The sequence below is a fragment of the Nansenia antarctica genome (assembly GCF_963989245.1).
Source record: "Nansenia antarctica genome assembly, chromosome: 2".
NCBI classification, from domain to species: domain Eukaryota; kingdom Metazoa; phylum Chordata; class Actinopteri; order Argentiniformes; family Microstomatidae; genus Nansenia; species Nansenia antarctica.
This window is the reverse complement of record NC_137675.1, coordinates 23,639,384-23,657,744: the sequence shown is the minus strand read 5'-3', so window position 1 is coordinate 23,657,744 and position 18,361 is coordinate 23,639,384. Positions and strand designations below refer to the sequence as shown.

The 18,361-nt window shown below is 43.6% G+C and overlaps 2 protein-coding genes across 3 annotated transcripts; both read right to left on the bottom strand.

The window, feature by feature from the left end:
- Positions 1–250: 250 nt before the first annotated feature.
- dand5 (DAN domain family, member 5) lies at positions 251–1,149 on the bottom strand (the record flags this gene model as incomplete). The annotated part of the gene is made up of 2 exons (XM_080522859.1): positions 251–544; positions 715–1,149. The coding sequence occupies 2 exons, from the start codon at positions 1,147–1,149 to the stop codon at positions 251–253; spliced, it is 729 nt and encodes a 242-aa protein (XP_080378985.1).
- Positions 1,150–10,609: 9,460 nt separating this feature from the next.
- On the bottom strand, positions 10,610–17,123 carry tspan34a (tetraspanin 34a). Of its 2 annotated transcripts, none has more exons than XM_080522558.1 (8): positions 17,075–17,123; positions 15,015–15,096; positions 13,333–13,548; positions 13,065–13,139; positions 12,829–12,942; positions 12,303–12,434; positions 11,902–11,994; positions 10,610–11,258 (listed from the first exon to the last, which is right to left on the bottom strand). In XM_080522558.1, the coding sequence occupies exons 2-8, from the start codon at positions 15,069–15,071 to the stop codon at positions 11,202–11,204; spliced, it is 744 nt and encodes a 247-aa protein (XP_080378684.1). In that variant the 5' UTR covers positions 15,072–15,096; positions 17,075–17,123; the 3' UTR covers positions 10,610–11,201. The 2 variants fall into 2 exon arrangements, with proteins under 2 accessions (XP_080378684.1, XP_080378685.1); XM_080522559.1 differs by having other exon boundaries at positions 15,015–15,093; positions 17,075–17,093.
- Positions 17,124–18,361: the final 1,238 nt, after the last annotated feature.

Here is an 18,361-nt window from a genome sequence, read left to right as displayed (position 1 = left end):
CCACAATCTTAACAGAAATTCGCATGACCGAAATATTAGGTCACGTGTCTACAAATCTTGGTGGCATTTGCCTCCAAATCGTTAGGTTTTTTTCTCTGAATTACAAACTCAGACTATTACACATATAATGGCATAGGGCAACAACATAATCCCAGACAATGTCATTTACAATGCACACATATAAAATAGATAACATAAACATAGGTAGCAAAAATAGTGATGGGATGTGACCCGTGGGGAACCAGTTCTGCTACAGGTGCGAGGAGGCCATGGCCTCAACACTCGCCTCCTCGCGACCTGTCTCGCATTTGCATTCCTCCACCACCATCACGCGCTTTACCCGCACTTCCATTCCGCAGCGCAGAGGCACGACTACCGTGCGCGATTTGGACGGAGCGCAGCGGGAACAGGGGGCACGGCGGTGTCCTCCTGCCCCTGTCAGCCCCGCGAACTCCCCTCCGGACGGGACGAAAAGTGAGCTGCACTGGCCGAAGCACAAGTTATTGTGGACGATCACCGTGTTGCAGCCTTCTGCTGTCACGTGCTGTAATAAATAAATACATAAATAAATGGATCAACGTATGAGATGAGAACGCGTAGGCCTATGTCAATCATTCATCACACATTAAATAAAACATTACTCGTGAAATCATTTGTTTTATGTGACACTGCAAACGACAATAAGGCTACTGTTTTTTTTTGGTAATCCCTTACCTGCGTAAAAGGCACTGTGGCGCACGTCTGTTTGGCCGTGTCCTTCAAGTTGATGGGAAGCGCCATGGACATCTTTCCGTGTTCGCTCTTGTCCATGGCTTTCTGCCACATCTCAAACCCCTGTCTCCTCTTCACATCCACCCCGGGGTGACCGCCGTGACGCCGGTGCAGCGGCATCGAGGGCACCGAAAGCGCAGCAGGGCCCGGACGTCCCATGGCCAAGAACGAAGGGAAGGGCACTCTCGGCCTGCTGGGTGCGGCGTGGAGGGCAAGTCCTCGGCGAAAGAGACCCGATTGGGCCAGTTGATGGGGGTTAAGTTTGACTACTTTGACTATTCCCCGAATGGGTTCGTCTGGACCGTTGCCTGATGATTCAAAGTCCTTCGCCCCCTTTAGAACGCTGTTTAGAACGTTGTGGGGAAATGTAAAAACCATGGCAGCAAAAGTGGACAAAAATACGAAACCGATCAAAAAAGCCATTTTCTCTTCAGAGAAATAAACAGATATGGTACAGTAAAAATATGTATGGATAAAATCGTTCAGGATTTCATTAAAAAAATAGTTATTAGCCAGTGGATTAATAAATTGTTGTTACAGAGTTTGGAGGTTCAAGGTTCCTAACGGAAACCTTGCTGTCAGTGCTCTGAGACACTAGTCTAGACCTTTTTATAAAGAACAACAGGCCTTCACCTTCGTTTGAATAATGAAAGGTGTCATAATTCCCATCCTAATGGCCGTTTTATCACACCCAGGTAAATGGTCTACAAGGCCCAGGGACATTGTCAACATAAAAGGTTTTGGTTTATGACAGGTGTGGGTGTTTGAAACACGGTGAGAAGCTTTGAAGGGGGAGAGAGATAGTCTAGTTCAAGAAAATGTGTGGGAACGAAAATGTCTCACCATCTCATTGCTTTGATTTTGATAATAATTTAGTGCTTGATAATAAATTAGGTTTACAGGCCAGCATAATGCAAGCCCTACAGCACATTTTTACTTACATTCTACCCCAATACAGTAAAACAAAGTCATAAAAAAAAGTAATGTGAACCTTATGATTAAGCATTGTGACTGCCAATGGCCCCTGGTCCTAGCATAGATAGTTTTTTTTTCGTACGATGACTGATGCATAGATGATTCACTTATTTTAAACAAATAAAACTAAATAGCAAAAATGTAAATGTGAAAAAAGTAAATTAAACTGTCGGAGAAAACAAGCACACTGGAGCTCGCTGTGAATGATTGAAGGCATCTTGCAAATGAGCGTCAGAGAGTGTCCATCCAAACCATGTCCAAAGAGCACCAGACACGGCATTGAAACACTCAAACTCTCCCCACCTAAGTTGTTCTGATGGCACGGCGGTAAAGCCATTATGGGTTTATGCCCGGTGGACAAACAGCCACTTTACTATCAATTTGCAATGAGGTGCAGCCTGCCTGCCTGCCTGCCTGCCTGCCCGCCTGCCTGACTGTGATGATGACCCATCGTAATACCATTATCCCTGCCTGCTCCCTCACCCGTGACCTGATCAGTCGCTGGCTGTCTGCCCTGGGAGGGGTTCCCATGGGGGAGCAAGGTGATAATAGGCCCTACGGCTGTTCCATTTCCACCCCTTCATCTCTTTCCCAGGGGCATTTATACTGGCATTTGTACCGGACCTGGACTGTGTGAAGTGATGACCACACGACAACAACAGCGGAGAGGGTGGTTCTCAGGTATGTGTTTGTGTGAAGAGACCCTAGGGAGACCCTTGGAGCTGGTTGTTACCTTGCCTTGACACTGCCTTGACACTGCCTGAGAGACTGACAGGTTGTCATTTTAGATATATTCCACACGGGGGCGCTGTTGTCAATGTATTTTCCTGTGAGGCCTACATCTGCGTTCGTACACTTGCGCAGACAACCAACCCACACACAGGAACACACACAAGCACTCACACATGCTCCAAGACAGACACATACATACACACACACACACACACACACACACACACACACACGCACACACCACACACACACACACACACACACACACACACACACACACATTTTGGCACAAGGTTTTTCATAAAGACTGTGATCAATTTGGATGAAGAAACATATGATAAAATATCTCCCGTCCGTAAGCATAATAACCACATTCTTATGACAGAGGCTTCATTTGCAAGCAACATTTATTTAGAGGTTGGCTCTGGTTGCCTAAAGGTTGTGACCCCAGGCGCTGGAGTGGTGGCCTAATTGTAGCCGTTGCACAGTATTACGAACAACACCACGGACACGATCATGGAAGCTAACTGCAAACACAACAAACACATGCAGACAGGGCTGGACTGGGACAAAAATCAGGCCCTGGCATTTTTGGCCCAGACAGGCCCACCCCAATCGGTCGGACACACCCACCAGCACAAAAATACTTGCCTTATATACTCGTCTTATATACTGTGCTGTACAGTCATATGACAAACTGTAGTATTCCCCCAAACCACTACAAAGACGACTACATACAGTAAGCAATGGTACCAGTGCAAGTAGACCAGTGTACTCAGTGATCAGATTCCAGAGCGAATTTACGAACGCAGCCTTGTTGTTCTAGATTTTTTTTTCCATTATCAACCTATCATTGCGCTTTAGAGTAAAACAAAGCACGCAACTGTCGCGTCTATCTTTTCATGGCAACTCTACATTGTGATTTACAAGGGATATTAACTAATATTAAGTAATATTATTACTTGGTTACATTTTGCAATTGATCCGCGGTACACATGCGTGCCGAACCGTGGGGGGCGATCCGTTACACCCCTAACAGCTACCTATATTTTCCTTACCGGGTCAACGGTTACAGGCTGACTCGGCCCCGCTTCTTCTGTATCCTCTCTATCCTCTGTATCTGTACCCTGCTCCCGCTCCTCCCTGCTAGCCTCCTCTTCAACCTGTTGCTGTTGCTGCTGTGGTAAACTTGAGGGTGCAGCAAACATGTCCCTAATGTTTACACATTTGGCAGCATCTGCCTCGAGTTTCTTTTTGTTTTTCTCCCTAAGTTTTTCCCAGCCTCCCTTCCGTTTTAGTGTGCTTTTGCGCTCCATCTCTCTCAGTATCTATCTAGTAACTATCCAGGCTAACTAAATTTATTTTGCCGGCCGGCTCTGCCCAAAACTACCGCGAAACTGAGACGGAGGTCTGGTGCTGCGTGCGTGCGTGACCCCTGACGCCCCCCCCCCCCCCCCTTCTCTCTGTTGATTGGGCCAGCCCAGTGTCTGTATAGAAAATTGTCCAATGGGCCGCTGTCCCTGATTTATGGGCCGTTCAATGGTAGCTTTCGATTTATGGGCCGTTCGATGGTAGCTTTCGGCCGGGCCGGCTGGTAAAAAAAAAATAAAAAAAAATAAAATACTTTTTTTTTGCCGGTCGGCTCGGCCCAAAACTACCGCGGCCCACCGGGCAAATGCCCGGTATGCCAGATGGCCAGTCCAGCCCTGCATGCAGATTAGATGGGGAACCAAATGTGACAGCAGCTGGTGAATGCGAGAAGAAGTCGGCAACCAAATACATTTTGACTCGCTAGGCAAGCCAAAACATTGCAATGCAATGGATTTGGTGAGTAATCCCCACTACTCCACTAACTAGGTAGTAGTGGGGATTACTCACCGGATCCATTGCATTGCAATATTTTGGCTTGACTAGCGAGTGTGTCATTGAAAAGTCAGAACATTTGATCAGTTGCCGACTTGTTCCCGCTTTCACCAGCTGCTGTCACATAGAATTATTCAACAGCCTTTATCCCTGAGTAGGAAACCATGTCACTACCATGGTAACGCTTGAATAATGCTGTACTTGCGTATAATAATAATGCTGGACCAAGCGTCCTTGGGTTTTATGAAAGGCGCTATACAAATCCAAGCTATTATTACTTATCATTTCATAACTGTATATATCCTTACTATCCTGCAATATCATTTTTTGCACTATGTCATTATTTTTGCACTTCTGATTAGATGCTCAACTGCATTTCATTGTCTGGTACTTGTACTCGGCAATGACAATAAAGTGGAATCTAATCTAATCTAATCTAATCTAAAAGTCTATTTGAACATAGGGTTAGCATGGGATCAGACGTATTTGCGGATGGTTCATTCATGTGACGAGGCTGGCGTGGTCACTGACTGTCAAAACCTAATTTCAGTACTGGACACCAGGGCAAGAGAAAGGACCGGCGGGATCTGTTTTCTTTGTTTGTTTCATCTCAATCATGTTTCGATTCAAAACAGCTTACAGGAAATGGCATCCCTTGTTCATCGGGAGACAGATACGGCGGCCATCTTGTCTGGCTGCCGAGTTGAGGTCTATGGGCCGGTTTCACAGACAAGGCTTAAGCCTAGTCCTGGACTAAATCACACTTTCAATGTAAAATCTCCATTGAAAACGCTTCTTAGTCTAGGGTAGTGGTCACCAACCCGTCGATCGCGATCGACTGGTAGATCTTTGAGACTTTCCCTGTAGATCAGGGGTGGCCAACCCGCGGCGGCTCTTTGGCTGTCTGTGTGCGGCTCTTCAATCCATTAATTAAAAGTGTTGGTGTAGCGCTCTCTCTGACAGGCCGCGTTCGTAAATTCGCCGGAGCGCACACTGGGTTTAACGTCATAATGGAACCAAGTAATTTGATTGGACAAGAGACGTGGAGGCACCAACGTTCTCAGAGCGAATTTACGAACGCGGCCTCTGTCTTGCTGCACGCTGCTGTAACCCGATACTTTTTTTTCAAGGATCATCTCGAGTCACTAACAGTGTTGCCAGATTGGATTGATTTTTCAGCCCAACCAGAGTCTAAAAACCCACCCAGAGTGATCATAAGTAGCTCGATTGGGCTGGAATCGGCCAAATCAGGCAACACTGTTCCCTAATTGTCCGTTCTGAGGAGAAGCTGTCACGTAACACGGCTTTTTGACAGTACATTTAATGACAAATTACGGATAACAACAACAAAATAAAAATGTCAGGGAAGAAAAGTACAGCTAAACGCAAGTATGGAGATGAGCACAGGAAGTTTTTAGCCGAGTGGGAGAGTGAATATTTCTTTGTGGAGCGCAATGGAAAGCCATTCTGCCTGATATGCCAAACATCGTTGGCACATTACAAAGCTTCCAATCTCCAGCGCCATTTCAGCACAACGCATGCTAACATTGACCAGGAGTTTCCAAAAGACACCGAACTTCGCAATGGTAAATTAAACAGCTTGAAAAGCCAGACACAAACACAGACCAAGTTGTTCCAAATATTGGTTAAGCAATCAGAGACAGTGACACTTGCGTCCTATCAAGTGGCCTGGAACATTGCACGTGCTAAAAAGCCATACAATGAAGGAGAGTTTATTAAGAAATGCATCACTGATGTGATGGAAATATTTTCTCCAAATGAAACACTGAAAAAGATGGCCTCAGACATCCAACTGTCACGCCACACCAAAGGACACCAAGGGACAGTGACTTTTGGGGACTTGTCAGCAGAGAGAAGTTTCCTCTTCTCACTGCATGTGCACTAAGAGTGAGTGCCTACTTTGGATCCACGTATCTCTGTGAAATGTCATTTTCACAGATGAAAATAATCAAATCAAAGTACAGGAGCCGCCTTACTGACAGACACCTCACAGACTGTCTCAGACTGGCAGTCAGTAGCTATGAGCCAAACTACAAAGCACTTGTAGACAGTATCCAGTCACAACCATCACACTGACTTGAGTGAGTAACATGACTGTTTCGATGTGAAAAGTAATGCTGCATAAGATGACTGCACTTAGCACTGACTGAGACACAAGTACACATTACAGTTCTACTTTATAAAATGTTAATTGTAAATATGTTTGTCAATGTTAATAAGTAAGAATAATAATTAAGTCAGTCAAGTGTCAAAATGTCAAGAATGTCAATTTGTTAACATTGGCTAATGTTACTATGAACAAAATGATTTTATCATCCATTCCTCCATTCCATGCCTTTATTTTTTTGTGTTGTAATGAAATGACATAATCAAACTTTGAATTGAATTTCAGTTATGTACAATTCTTAAAGCAAGACAGCTGCCTGATATGCTTGATACAGTCTTTTTTTTTGTTGTTGCATCAATTTTAATGTTGGACCAATGCATTGCATCTAATTAAAATACAGGCAAATAAACGTCATTAAGTTTAAAGTACTATCTTGGCTGTCTTTTTCTCTCAACGCTTCAATAGGTAGATCTTGCCTTCACCAAGGCCGAGGTCAGGGATCTTGGGCTTAAAAAGGTTGGTGACCACTGGTCTAAGGTATAGGCTTACGCCTTGGCTGTGAAACCGGCCCGATGTCTCTTAACCCCTTGTTGTCACCAGAGAAGCTGATAGGTTTATGAGGGACTCACCTCCACGGCACAGATAAATACCACGATGGAGCTGATGACGAGGCACTGCTCCCGGATGACGAGGATGAGCTTGGAGATGCAGCCCTGGGGAGGAGGAAAGACAGTTATTACACACGCGCACACACACACACACACACACACACACACACACACACACAATCATTGGAGATTAAAGAGGTGTGTGTGTGTGTGTGTGTGTGTATGTGTGTGTGTGAGTGTGCGTGTGAGTGTGCGTGTGCGTGTGGGTGTGTGCGTGTGCTTATGTGTGTGTGTGTGTGTGTGTGTGAGAAGGGGGGGTGGCGAGGGGTGTTGTGTTGTACGTCGGGGTGCAGCAGGCCGTACTGGTATTGAATGAATGGTCTTTATTGTCATTAGTACAGTACAGGTACCATACAATGAAATTTAGGAGGTAGGGCTCCCCTGGTGCTAGGAAAAACATACTAAAAACAAGAAGGGAAAGGCCTTATTGAGGCCGTCGCAGGCCGAGGACCACATGTCAACACAGCTGGTCTTGGGGTAGAGCAGCCCTGTGTTGGTGCTGAACTCAGAACTCTTAAAATCCTCCGTGGAGTTCTCAAAGCCACAGCATTTGTACTGCAAACAGGAGAGAGAGAGAGAGAGAGAGAGAGAGAGAGAGAGAGAGAGAGAGAGAGAGAGAGAGAGAGAGAGAGAGAGAGAGAGAGAGAGAGAGAGAGAGAGAGAGGGTGAAAGGTCAAAGGTGAAGGGGGTGATTCAGGGGTTATCCACAGCAACATTCATGCAGCAGATATGAGTTACATTAAGTGATATAATAATGACTGCATAAGACTGAGTACTGATCAATAAAGCATCTATCTATCTATCTATCTGTCTTTCTGTCTATCTATCTATCTGTCTGTCTGTCTCACAGTCTGTCTGTCTGTCTGTCTGTCTGTCTGTCTGTCTGTCTGTCTGTCTATCTGTATAGTATCTATCTATCATCTGTATAGTATAGTATAGTGGATAGTGTACATAGCCTTTATTTTATGTAAACCAGCTCTTTTCCCTTCTCGTTTTTAGTTTTTTTTTTCCTAGCACCAGGGGAGCCCCCCCTCCCAAATTTCGTTGTTTGGTACCTGTACTATATCAATGACAATAAAGACCATTCATTCATTCATTCATTCATCTATCTATCTATCTATCTGTCTGTCTGTCTGTCTCACAGTCTGTCTGTCTGTCTATCTATCTGTCTTTCTGTCTATCTATCTATCTATCTATCTATCTATCTATCTATCTATCTATCTATCTATCTATCTATCTATCTATCTATGTCTTTCTGTCTATCTATCTACCTATCTATCTATCTATCTGTCTTCCAACGTTAGATTTGTTGATCAAAAAAAGAAACAAGGTGGCCTGGGTTGGTCCAGTGGTCTAGCACCACGGTCTACAGTGAACACATGTGCCCATGTCGTTCGAATCCGTCGAATCCGTCCCATGCCCTCTCATCCTTACTTTCCTGTCTACCTTCACTATCTCTATCCAATAAACTGAAAAATATGAGTGAGACTGCCCCACTCATAAAAAAAATACCTGTGTACATACTAAAAGAGTCGCTGTGTATATTTGAATTTAGTAACTTATAAACAAGTCACATTAAAAAAATAAAATATATAGTATTATTGTTATCACAATTATTATTCTGAAAAAATTAACAACAATGGTTCCCTTTTCCCCCATTGAGATGATGTGAAGGTCCCCTGTTTTGGGGTCACTTACATCATTCCATATTTCGACCAGGACGAACACAGTCCCGATCACCTCTGCTGCAAACAACAGCATCACGACAAAGAAATACTGAATAGGAAGAAAACATGTCAAGTCAAGTTTATTTGTATAGATACATTCTCCTACACAAGGCAACTCAAAGTGCTTTACATAATACATTGAAAGACATGATATTATATAAAGTAAATTAAAAAATATATAATAAGTAAAAATATAATAAGTTAAAGCAGTTAAAAACAGTTAAAACAAACAAATACTGTGAGAAAAGATGAACGTGCTTGAAATTTGGGATATGAACTGACAACATTCCTTCACACTACAATAACACTGACATTAAAACTGTGGCATGACACTGCACATCTCCATGTTATACACATAGGCCTACACACACATTTTACATGTTTGGCATTTAGCAGACGCCTTTATCCGAAGCGACTTACATATACATTTGTATGTATACATATACATTTACATAATACATTTGACTAAGTAAGTGAATCATCTATCCACCAGTCATAGGAGGAAAATATAATCTATGCTCGGGTCACACACACACACACACACACACACACACACACACACACACACACACACACACACACACACACACACACGTGACCTCAGACTACCACACACACACACACACAATGTGACCCCAGACTCACACACACAAACACACAGACACACACACAGACAGACACACACACACACACACACACACACACACACACACAAACACACAGACACACACACACACACGGGCCACATACACACATGTGACCTCAGACTACCACACACACACACAATGTGTCCCCAGACTCACACACACACACACACACACACACACACACACACACACACACACACACACACACACACACACAGAGCGACCCCCACTCTCTCACCAAGATGATCTGAAAGCGGTTCTCCTTCCAGGCCCTGTAACATCCGATGAACCCGATGACAGAGAGCGCCGCAGAAAAGGGGTCCATGACCTGGTCGAGGGATTATGATTAAGCCAGGTTTTGCAGTCTGGGCATGACTGACAAGATGGTTTGGTCATGAACCAAAGGCTTCAATCTATGGAAACCAGATCTAATTATCAAGGCTTTTTTCTTATCATTGTTTTTTTGTTGTCTATGGGCCACTCAAAGCCGATGAAAAGTTCGTATTATTGAAGGATTGGCAAACTTTCAAATTCATCTGACAAAGGGTTATTATTGCCTTGGCATACAGTTGGCAGGTAAACTGGCCTTGGTTTCCTTACCAGAAGCTAACTATCCAAAGCTATATGTTATTCAATTAATTAACCAACATCATTCGTTCGTTTTATCAATAATTACCTTACAGGTGACAGTCTGCGGCTAACTTTTGCTAGTAACCAAGCTGACACGCTAACCTGTTGTGACAATCGCACGAGCGCAAGTGGCAATTTGTAATTTGGTTACCTGAGCAACGTAGATCTGGGACATGAGGTCATAATCAGTGCCTTCACAATGGCATTCTGTTACATTTTGTTTGCATAAAATGTCATAGGCGACGTCATCTGTAGCTGGATACAATGTAAAAAGTGCCTCTTCTGCCCCCTGCTGGCTTGTACCCTGTACAGTAGGTTCTCTACTTGAACCAAAATAATTTTAAAACCAACATTAGGCAATATCAAGTTTAGATATGTTTAGCATTTGGCAAATACTATCTTGTTAATCATTTCCTGCTAAAAACAATAGGTGAATACACATTTCTGAAACGAATAAAAAAGGCAGAGGACAATTTATGTGTACATTTAATTGTTTTTATGTACAAAAGATATATCTATTAAAACATTTTTAAGTGATGACAACAGCATTTAAAATACCTACCACCTTCTCAAATAAAACAGTGACTGCTACAACATGTGTAAAACAATGGAATGAATCTCCTTTCTTAACACAAAACGTCATGACATAAAACAGTCATTAACTCAAACATCATATAAACGGAATAAACGTTCACAGATACAGTGAAGTATCTCCTGTTCGTCCTATAATACGTATCATATATATTTAAAAAATATGTTTTTAGGTTTTATTAGGTTCTGCTTTATTGGGATAGAGACAGTAGAGATTGACAGGAAGGATGGGTGAGAGAGAGAGTAGGGCTGACATGTATGATACGTCGATACCGGAATCGAATCAGCGACATTTAGGTATCATAGGTATCACATTTAGTAATGGTTTGATAATGTTTTGATAATCAATAATGTAGAATCCAAGTGTTTTCAATCTGACAGTGATATGTATTTAATGATCAATTAGGGTGTTGGGTGTTGACAGAACAGGCTTGGTGTTGGTTATGGACAGTCCAAGTGCTTGGTGGTGTTAAGAGTCTTTGCCAATCTTCTTGTACAGGGTCATGGAAACCACCATGGCAGCGATCTGGAAAGGATGGCAAGACACAAGAGTGAACACAATGTCCACTCAGATACATACAACACTATGATACATACAACACTATGATACATACAACACTATGCACCATCTCTTCACTCAGATACATACAACACTATGCACCATCTCTTCCAACATTCACATTCTCTTGTACACAGACTAATAGGTTCAATGAGAAATCTATGGACGATTTAAAGATACATCTAAATCAAGCAATCAAAGCACCATGTGTTCTTCCTGTGTTAGGGTTAGGGGTTAGGGGTTAGGGGTTAGGGTTTAGGGTTTATTGAAACAGGATACTGGTACATCTATTCCAAGCAATGAAAGTGCCCGTACCATCATTTGTCTCATAGTGCAAATGTAACAGTTTACGGTCAATGTGCAGGGTTGCCAGATGGGGCAGGTTACCGCCGAATGGGCTACTTTTGATCACACTGGGCCGGAGAAAAATCATTTGGCCGGTTGGGCTGGATAAATAGCATTTAGGAGCAGGAGATAGTAATTAGTGGTTTTCTGACAATTTAGGTTTTGGGCTGGTTTTTGGTGGATTTAGCGTTTTTTTAGACTGTGGTTAGGGTGGAAATTGTCAATCCCATCTGGCAACCCTGTCACTGTGACAAGTCCACTCTACCTCTAGAGCAGCGATGCCCAGCGCCACGCCCCCGAGGAGGAGAGCGTTGTCCTCTATCAGCTTGATGAAGGTACGAAAGCAGCCGTCAACGTTCTGAAAGAGATCAGATATTGATACACTTATTCATACATGTACATGCATACACACATACACACATACACACGCGTGCACACACACGTGCGCACACACGCACACACACACACACACACACACACACACACACACACACACACGCATGCATACACACACACACACACACACACACACACACACACACGCATGCATGCATACACACATGCACACACACACAGACACACACACACACACACACACACACACACAAGTTCACACAGCACACATCATCACTCCCTTAGCTCCCCAATCTCTTAATAAGTCTGTACCGAAAGCTTTGCGAGGTTGAAAGTGCACGAAACGGATGTTGAATCGCAGCATGTGGTTGGGTAATGTGTTGTCGTGGTAACAAAAGGGGATTCTTCGAAATCTGTGTAATTGTTGTACCCACAGCACTTGAACTAGGAGGGAAACACAGAGAGACACATTGTTATTCCATTGTAACACGTCTCACCACGGCCTTCCCTGCAACCTGTCATCTCCATTCAAACCTCTACAGTTTGTTTGGTGTGAATGCCAATGGGAGGAAACAATGACCCACTCTACTGCTGGTAGATTCAGCTGTGTGTCGTTATCTATTGTGTTCATGCTGTTACCTCCTTCATGGTGCTGTGTATCGTTCTCTATTGTGTTCATGCTGTTACCTCCTTCATGGTGCTGTGTATCGTTATCTATTGTGTTCATGCTGTTACCTCCTTCATGGTGCTGTGTATCGTTATCTATTGTGTTCATGCTGTTACCTCCTTCATGGTGCCATCAGCTGTGTATCGTTCTCTATTGTGTTCATGCTGTTACCTCCTTCATGGTGCCATCCCACAGCGAGGTCATGCTCTCACTCCCATTCTTCCCGTAGTCTTTCTTAATGCTGACAGCCATCTTGTCCCCCAGCTCTTCCAAGATTTCCTCAACCTATGATTCAACAGAAATCAGAAGACATCATTAAATGAAGAAGCCATAATGGTCTCATCAGTCATGCACAAACACAGTTTCCTTTAAAATATCTTGTAATTGAATGTTAAATTGTTAACTACCAATGGTTGGAAGACCAGAATGACCACTGCCCCGGCTACTTCTGCGATGAAGATGACCAGCACGATGATGAAGAACTGGAAAGTAGAACGGAAACCATTAAGGAAAAACATAAATGTTCAATACCAAAACAGCATGAAGGTCAAAATCAGGTGGGGTCAAAATTGGGTACGAAAAAAACACCCAAAAAACTACAAAAAGAATCAACTTCCATTTGCTGAACCTGGAAGTGACCCTGAGGTCAAGTGTCAAAGGTGAAAGGTCACTCACCATCATTAGCATGCACCTGCTCTCCTTGACCGCCCCACAGCAACCCAGGAAGCCCATGACGACGAGGACAGCCCCTATGCCAATGAGCAGGTACCCTACGTTCGCTAGCTGGGCTAGCTCAGGTGGGGCGTCGTCAATAGTGTCCAGCACCCCCAGGAGGGAGTTACTGTCCACCTTCACCCACACCCCCACGCCCAGGACGGCCGCACCCGCCGCCTGAGGCACGCATCAGGAAAGGTGGGAGAGAAAAAAAAGAGTGGACGTTGTTAGTTTTACCACTAGGGGGCGAATCGAATGTAATCGAATTATAAGACCTAGGAAGAGAAGAGAGAGAGAAATCAGACCTTGATGGTCTTTTAATGGCCACACACAGCAGTTTTACACTCTGATCACACACATGCAAGTTTTTAGGTGAACACACACACAAACACAAGCACATGCACTATCTTCGGCGGGTCGCCAGGTGGAAATTGTCCTCTGCCTTTGTAACCCATCCGGGCTGCCATTCCTCCACTGGCAGCCAGGGGCAGCGGTCGCCCTTTTGGCGCGGCTTGAACCGACGCCCGGCGTCCCCGGGGACCAAGTAGCGTTCTTCACCATCGTGGTCAGGGACGGGTGATCACTTTGGCATGTCTTTCCATGTGGGGTGAAGGAGACCCCTAGTGGACATGGGGGGAACATGCCAACCCCAAGCCACATATATGTGCCACGGCAACCAGGCTTTCACCCTTTTTGGACTCCCATCCAGGTTACTAACCAGGCCCAGCCCTGCTTAGCTTCTGAGATCTGACGAGATCAGGCTTGACAAGGTGGTACTTCTATGAAGTGTTCATAGAGGAAACACAGACACATGCAAATGTTGTTGCCGCCATAAAACCATATCACTCTGGTCTGCGTGACCACAAACAGCAGGCAGCCATGACTTGCTCAACAAGCAAATGCTTGTTGCCTGGTTAGAATGACATGGCAGGTTTTTTCCATCAACTCACTGTCACTGTGAAATTGCAACATAAGACGTATTACTGCTGTGTACTAAACATTGTACCACAAAGATATGATAGAGGAACTTTGATACTTTGGTCGACACATTATCTTTTTGTAGCGCCGAGCTACGCCCTCTTAAAACACATCTCAATGACCTTCAGATATAGAAGGGGTCATTAACACTAACAGGCGAGTTCAACTTGGACGTTCAACCTGGAGGTCAGTGTTGGGTGTTGTGTGTACTAGGCCAGAGTGCCGGAGCAGGAGCAGCCATAGCACAGCTCCCTGGCAGTCTGGCTAAATGGTTAATGGACCGCACTTATATAGCACCTTATTAGCGCTTTACAATGGCCTCTCATTCACCCATTCACACACACATTCACAGCAAGCTACCATGCAAGGTGCCGGCCTGCTCGTTGGGAGCAATTTGGGGTTCAGTGTCTTGCCCAAGGACACCTCGACACGTGGACAGCCGGGGATCGAACTGCCGAACCGCCGACACTCGCGATCATTAGACGTCGGCTCTACCTCCTGAGCCGCAGCCGCCCCCTATGTTCCAAGGCTATGGCTATGTTCCAATATCCATACCAGCGCTTCAGAGAGCGAGGCGATGTATAAGGCCGCAGTTTCAAAGTGGTATAGCCTACTAGTGTAGAGACATTGAAAGAGAGTCTTAAATACTTAGTTTTTTGACTTACAAAGATGACGCCGTTGAACAGGAACATCATAGTCTTGAGAAAGCCGGAGCAACACATCTTGGCTGGTTGTGGATTCTCACTGCTGGGAAAAAACAAACAAGAGTTCGAAGGTCAGTTCGGAGGTATGCTTGGACGTGCATAGTATGGTCATGTATGTATGGTTTGAGGACAGTATGTAGGGTTAAGGATCTGTTCTTCTCAGTTGTGTAGCAACGGGAAAGCAGTAGAAAAGCAATTTGAGTCATTTGAAATCACTTACAACACTCATGTCATCCTTACATGCGTCCTTTGAAGTTACACATTAACTCAGCTGAGAGACTGATATGGGTGGGGGGAGGGGGGAAGCAACATTCTAAACAGAGATTTTATTGACTCTCTGTAGCAATCTCCTCGGTGTCTGTTCAAATGAATTGACCAAGAAGAGAGAGACCACTGAAACTAGGTTTTCGTCGTTGTAGAACCTATTTGGATGCTATACCATGAGTACACATTATGGTTTGCCAGTCAAATTTGAGGAAGACAACCAACAATAGTGTTACCATATGTGACTGATAAGGTTCCTCTTTTTCCCTGGAACTAAACTCTAAACCCATAGAGAGGTAGCCGCCACATCATTCAAATATTCCATCTCTGTGATCACTGAGCTACTGAAATGGACGTGTTTTATGTAGATAGAATGTAAGGGTACTATTCATGGTGAGAACCTAATATTTTTATGCCAAAAAACAGGACAGGGGAACTGACATCAAATGTCTCTTGCCGTCCATGGTCATGACTATGTAAAAAGTACACTACAAATATTTGATTGATTTAGATTAGTTCAATAACGGATTGACACTGTTGACACATACATAGAGTGATTCACAGTGTCTGGTCTTACTGGCACTGTCAAGTCCTCTTATCTGAATCTTCCTGGCAGCCAGTTGACTTCAGAAGCACGGAACCATCTTCAGTGGCACACGCCCAGCAATAACGAAGATCCGTTTATAACGTTTATGACTCTTTATAACCCTCCCTACAGTACAGTAGCTCCGGCTTGGTGGAGAACTAAGAACTACTGTTCTGTACTGTGTCAGTGAACCAAGCCTAGTTTTTTATGGCATAAAGCAGCCATGTTGTTCCTTATTGCTGTTTGCGAGCCTTCGTTTTAGGGCACTTTGATGATCGTCATCAGGTACCCAAACAGCCGTAAATGTTCCCATGACGCGGATATAAGTGGCACGCAGAGGGAGACAGTGTTACCTACATTCATGTGATGTTTCCAACACCGTTAAAATTACATTTACATTTGACATATTTGGCATTTTAGCAGACACCTTTATCCAAAGCAACTTATGATAACAAATACATTTGTCTAAGTAAGTCAATTCTCTTATCCATCAGTCATCGCAATAAAAGGTATGGCCAGGGGCTATCGACAGTCATAATGCTATAATGCTATCATTATTTTTTATTTAATTTAATTATTTACAGTAGAGAAACTGTACAGAGGGGATGAAGAGGTCTCAGGAGGGACTGTTAAGGTGTAGCCTGAAGATAGGCTACAAAAATAGTAGCAATTCAGCCATCAGCTGATTAGGATATTATTAACTCCTCCGTAAGTTATTACGTTATTATGAACTCCTCATTCTTCACCATGAACATACCACGACCATTACATACCAATAACTAAACGTGATGAAAATAATGTCTACCCTTCTGTACATCTACTGTTAATAATAATAATAATAAAAAATAAAAAATAAAATAAAAATCCTTCCTTCCTCTAGGGTTGTGACTGCCAAGGGCACCTGGTCCTAACATAGATGTTTTATTATGATGGCTGATGTATAGGTGATTCACTTACTTTAGACAAATGTATTTGTTATAAGATGCTTTGGATAAAAGTGTCCAAAATTAAAAAAAAGATTCAGTTGTCTTAAGTTCTTTCTACATGTAAACAGGTATGATGCAATTCTGTTTTCTTCACAAAGTGTGTATCTATCGATTCTGTTTTGTGTTATTTCAGTTACAGTTTATAATGTAATACTTTAAATGGAGAAAAAGCAGTAATCTCTTACCTGTGCTGAGGTGATGCTTGTTGCAGTCTGAGAGGAGTGTCTGCTTTAACAAGCTTCCCACAGCCCTTTATCCTTCAGTGTCACTGGTCACGTGCACACACACACACACCCACACACTCACACTCACACTCACACTCACACTCACACACACACACACACACACACACACACACACACACACTCACACTCACACACACACACACACACACACACACACACACACACACACACACACACACACACTCACACTCACACTCACACTCACACTCACACACTCACACACACACACACACACACACACACAAGGGGGGGGTGGGGGCGGGGGGGAAGTGTGTGCCCAATACGTCAATGATCAGTTTCGACGGTAGACCCTACTTCCTGGAGGACGAAGTCCTACCGGGGAGAAGGTTTATGACCGAGCTGTTGTGAAAAAAAAAAATGTTCTCAAAGGGTAAAAACACTCACACACAAACACACTACACTGACCGTACAAAATGGTTGAGCTACTTCTAAAGATGTTGTTCTAGAATAATCATTGGACACCATAATGTAATCTAATAAAAAAATCTACAGCATTGCTATCTTTTATCGTTCAATTACCGTAACGTTACCGTGTTACCGTAAGGGTCAAATTCTGGATCATTGACGCCATAAGGAAGAGTAGTTCCTTGGCATTGGGTTCAATATTCCACTGAGTTACTGTTCAAAAGCCATAAAACCATCCTCCAATTCTATTTGTGTACCTCTTTATGAATGGAAAATATGATTGAGACATGCAAATATAATGTGATTATGTCTGAGACAGAGAAGTCACATGCTAAGGCCACTGAGCAAAAACACACTGTACTGTACCAGAGGAAATGCACATTGTGTCTAACATAAGTCAATCAGCATATTTTCCCTCTTAAAATTGTAGATTTCCGATTTTCAAATCAATACAAGTGAAGCAATCAATGTTCTTGTAAGGCCTGATCAAGACTATCATAGCCCCTGGGGCCCCTAGCCCCCCTTTTTTCAAGGCCCCCTCCCCTCAACCCCAAACCCTGTCCAAAACCCCGAGCATTTCTACGTGACGGCAAACACACAACACATCAATACATCCACTACAAAAGATAACCTCATTACACTCAGATACATGTGAAGGGTTACACCACTAACATGCACCATCATCACAAGGCATTCAAGGCATAACGCAAGAGAACTAGTGTGATCTAGTGTTATCTTTTTCAAGGGTGTTAATAGTGCAAAGCAAGACACACGAGACACACTGGATTAGATTCAACTTCA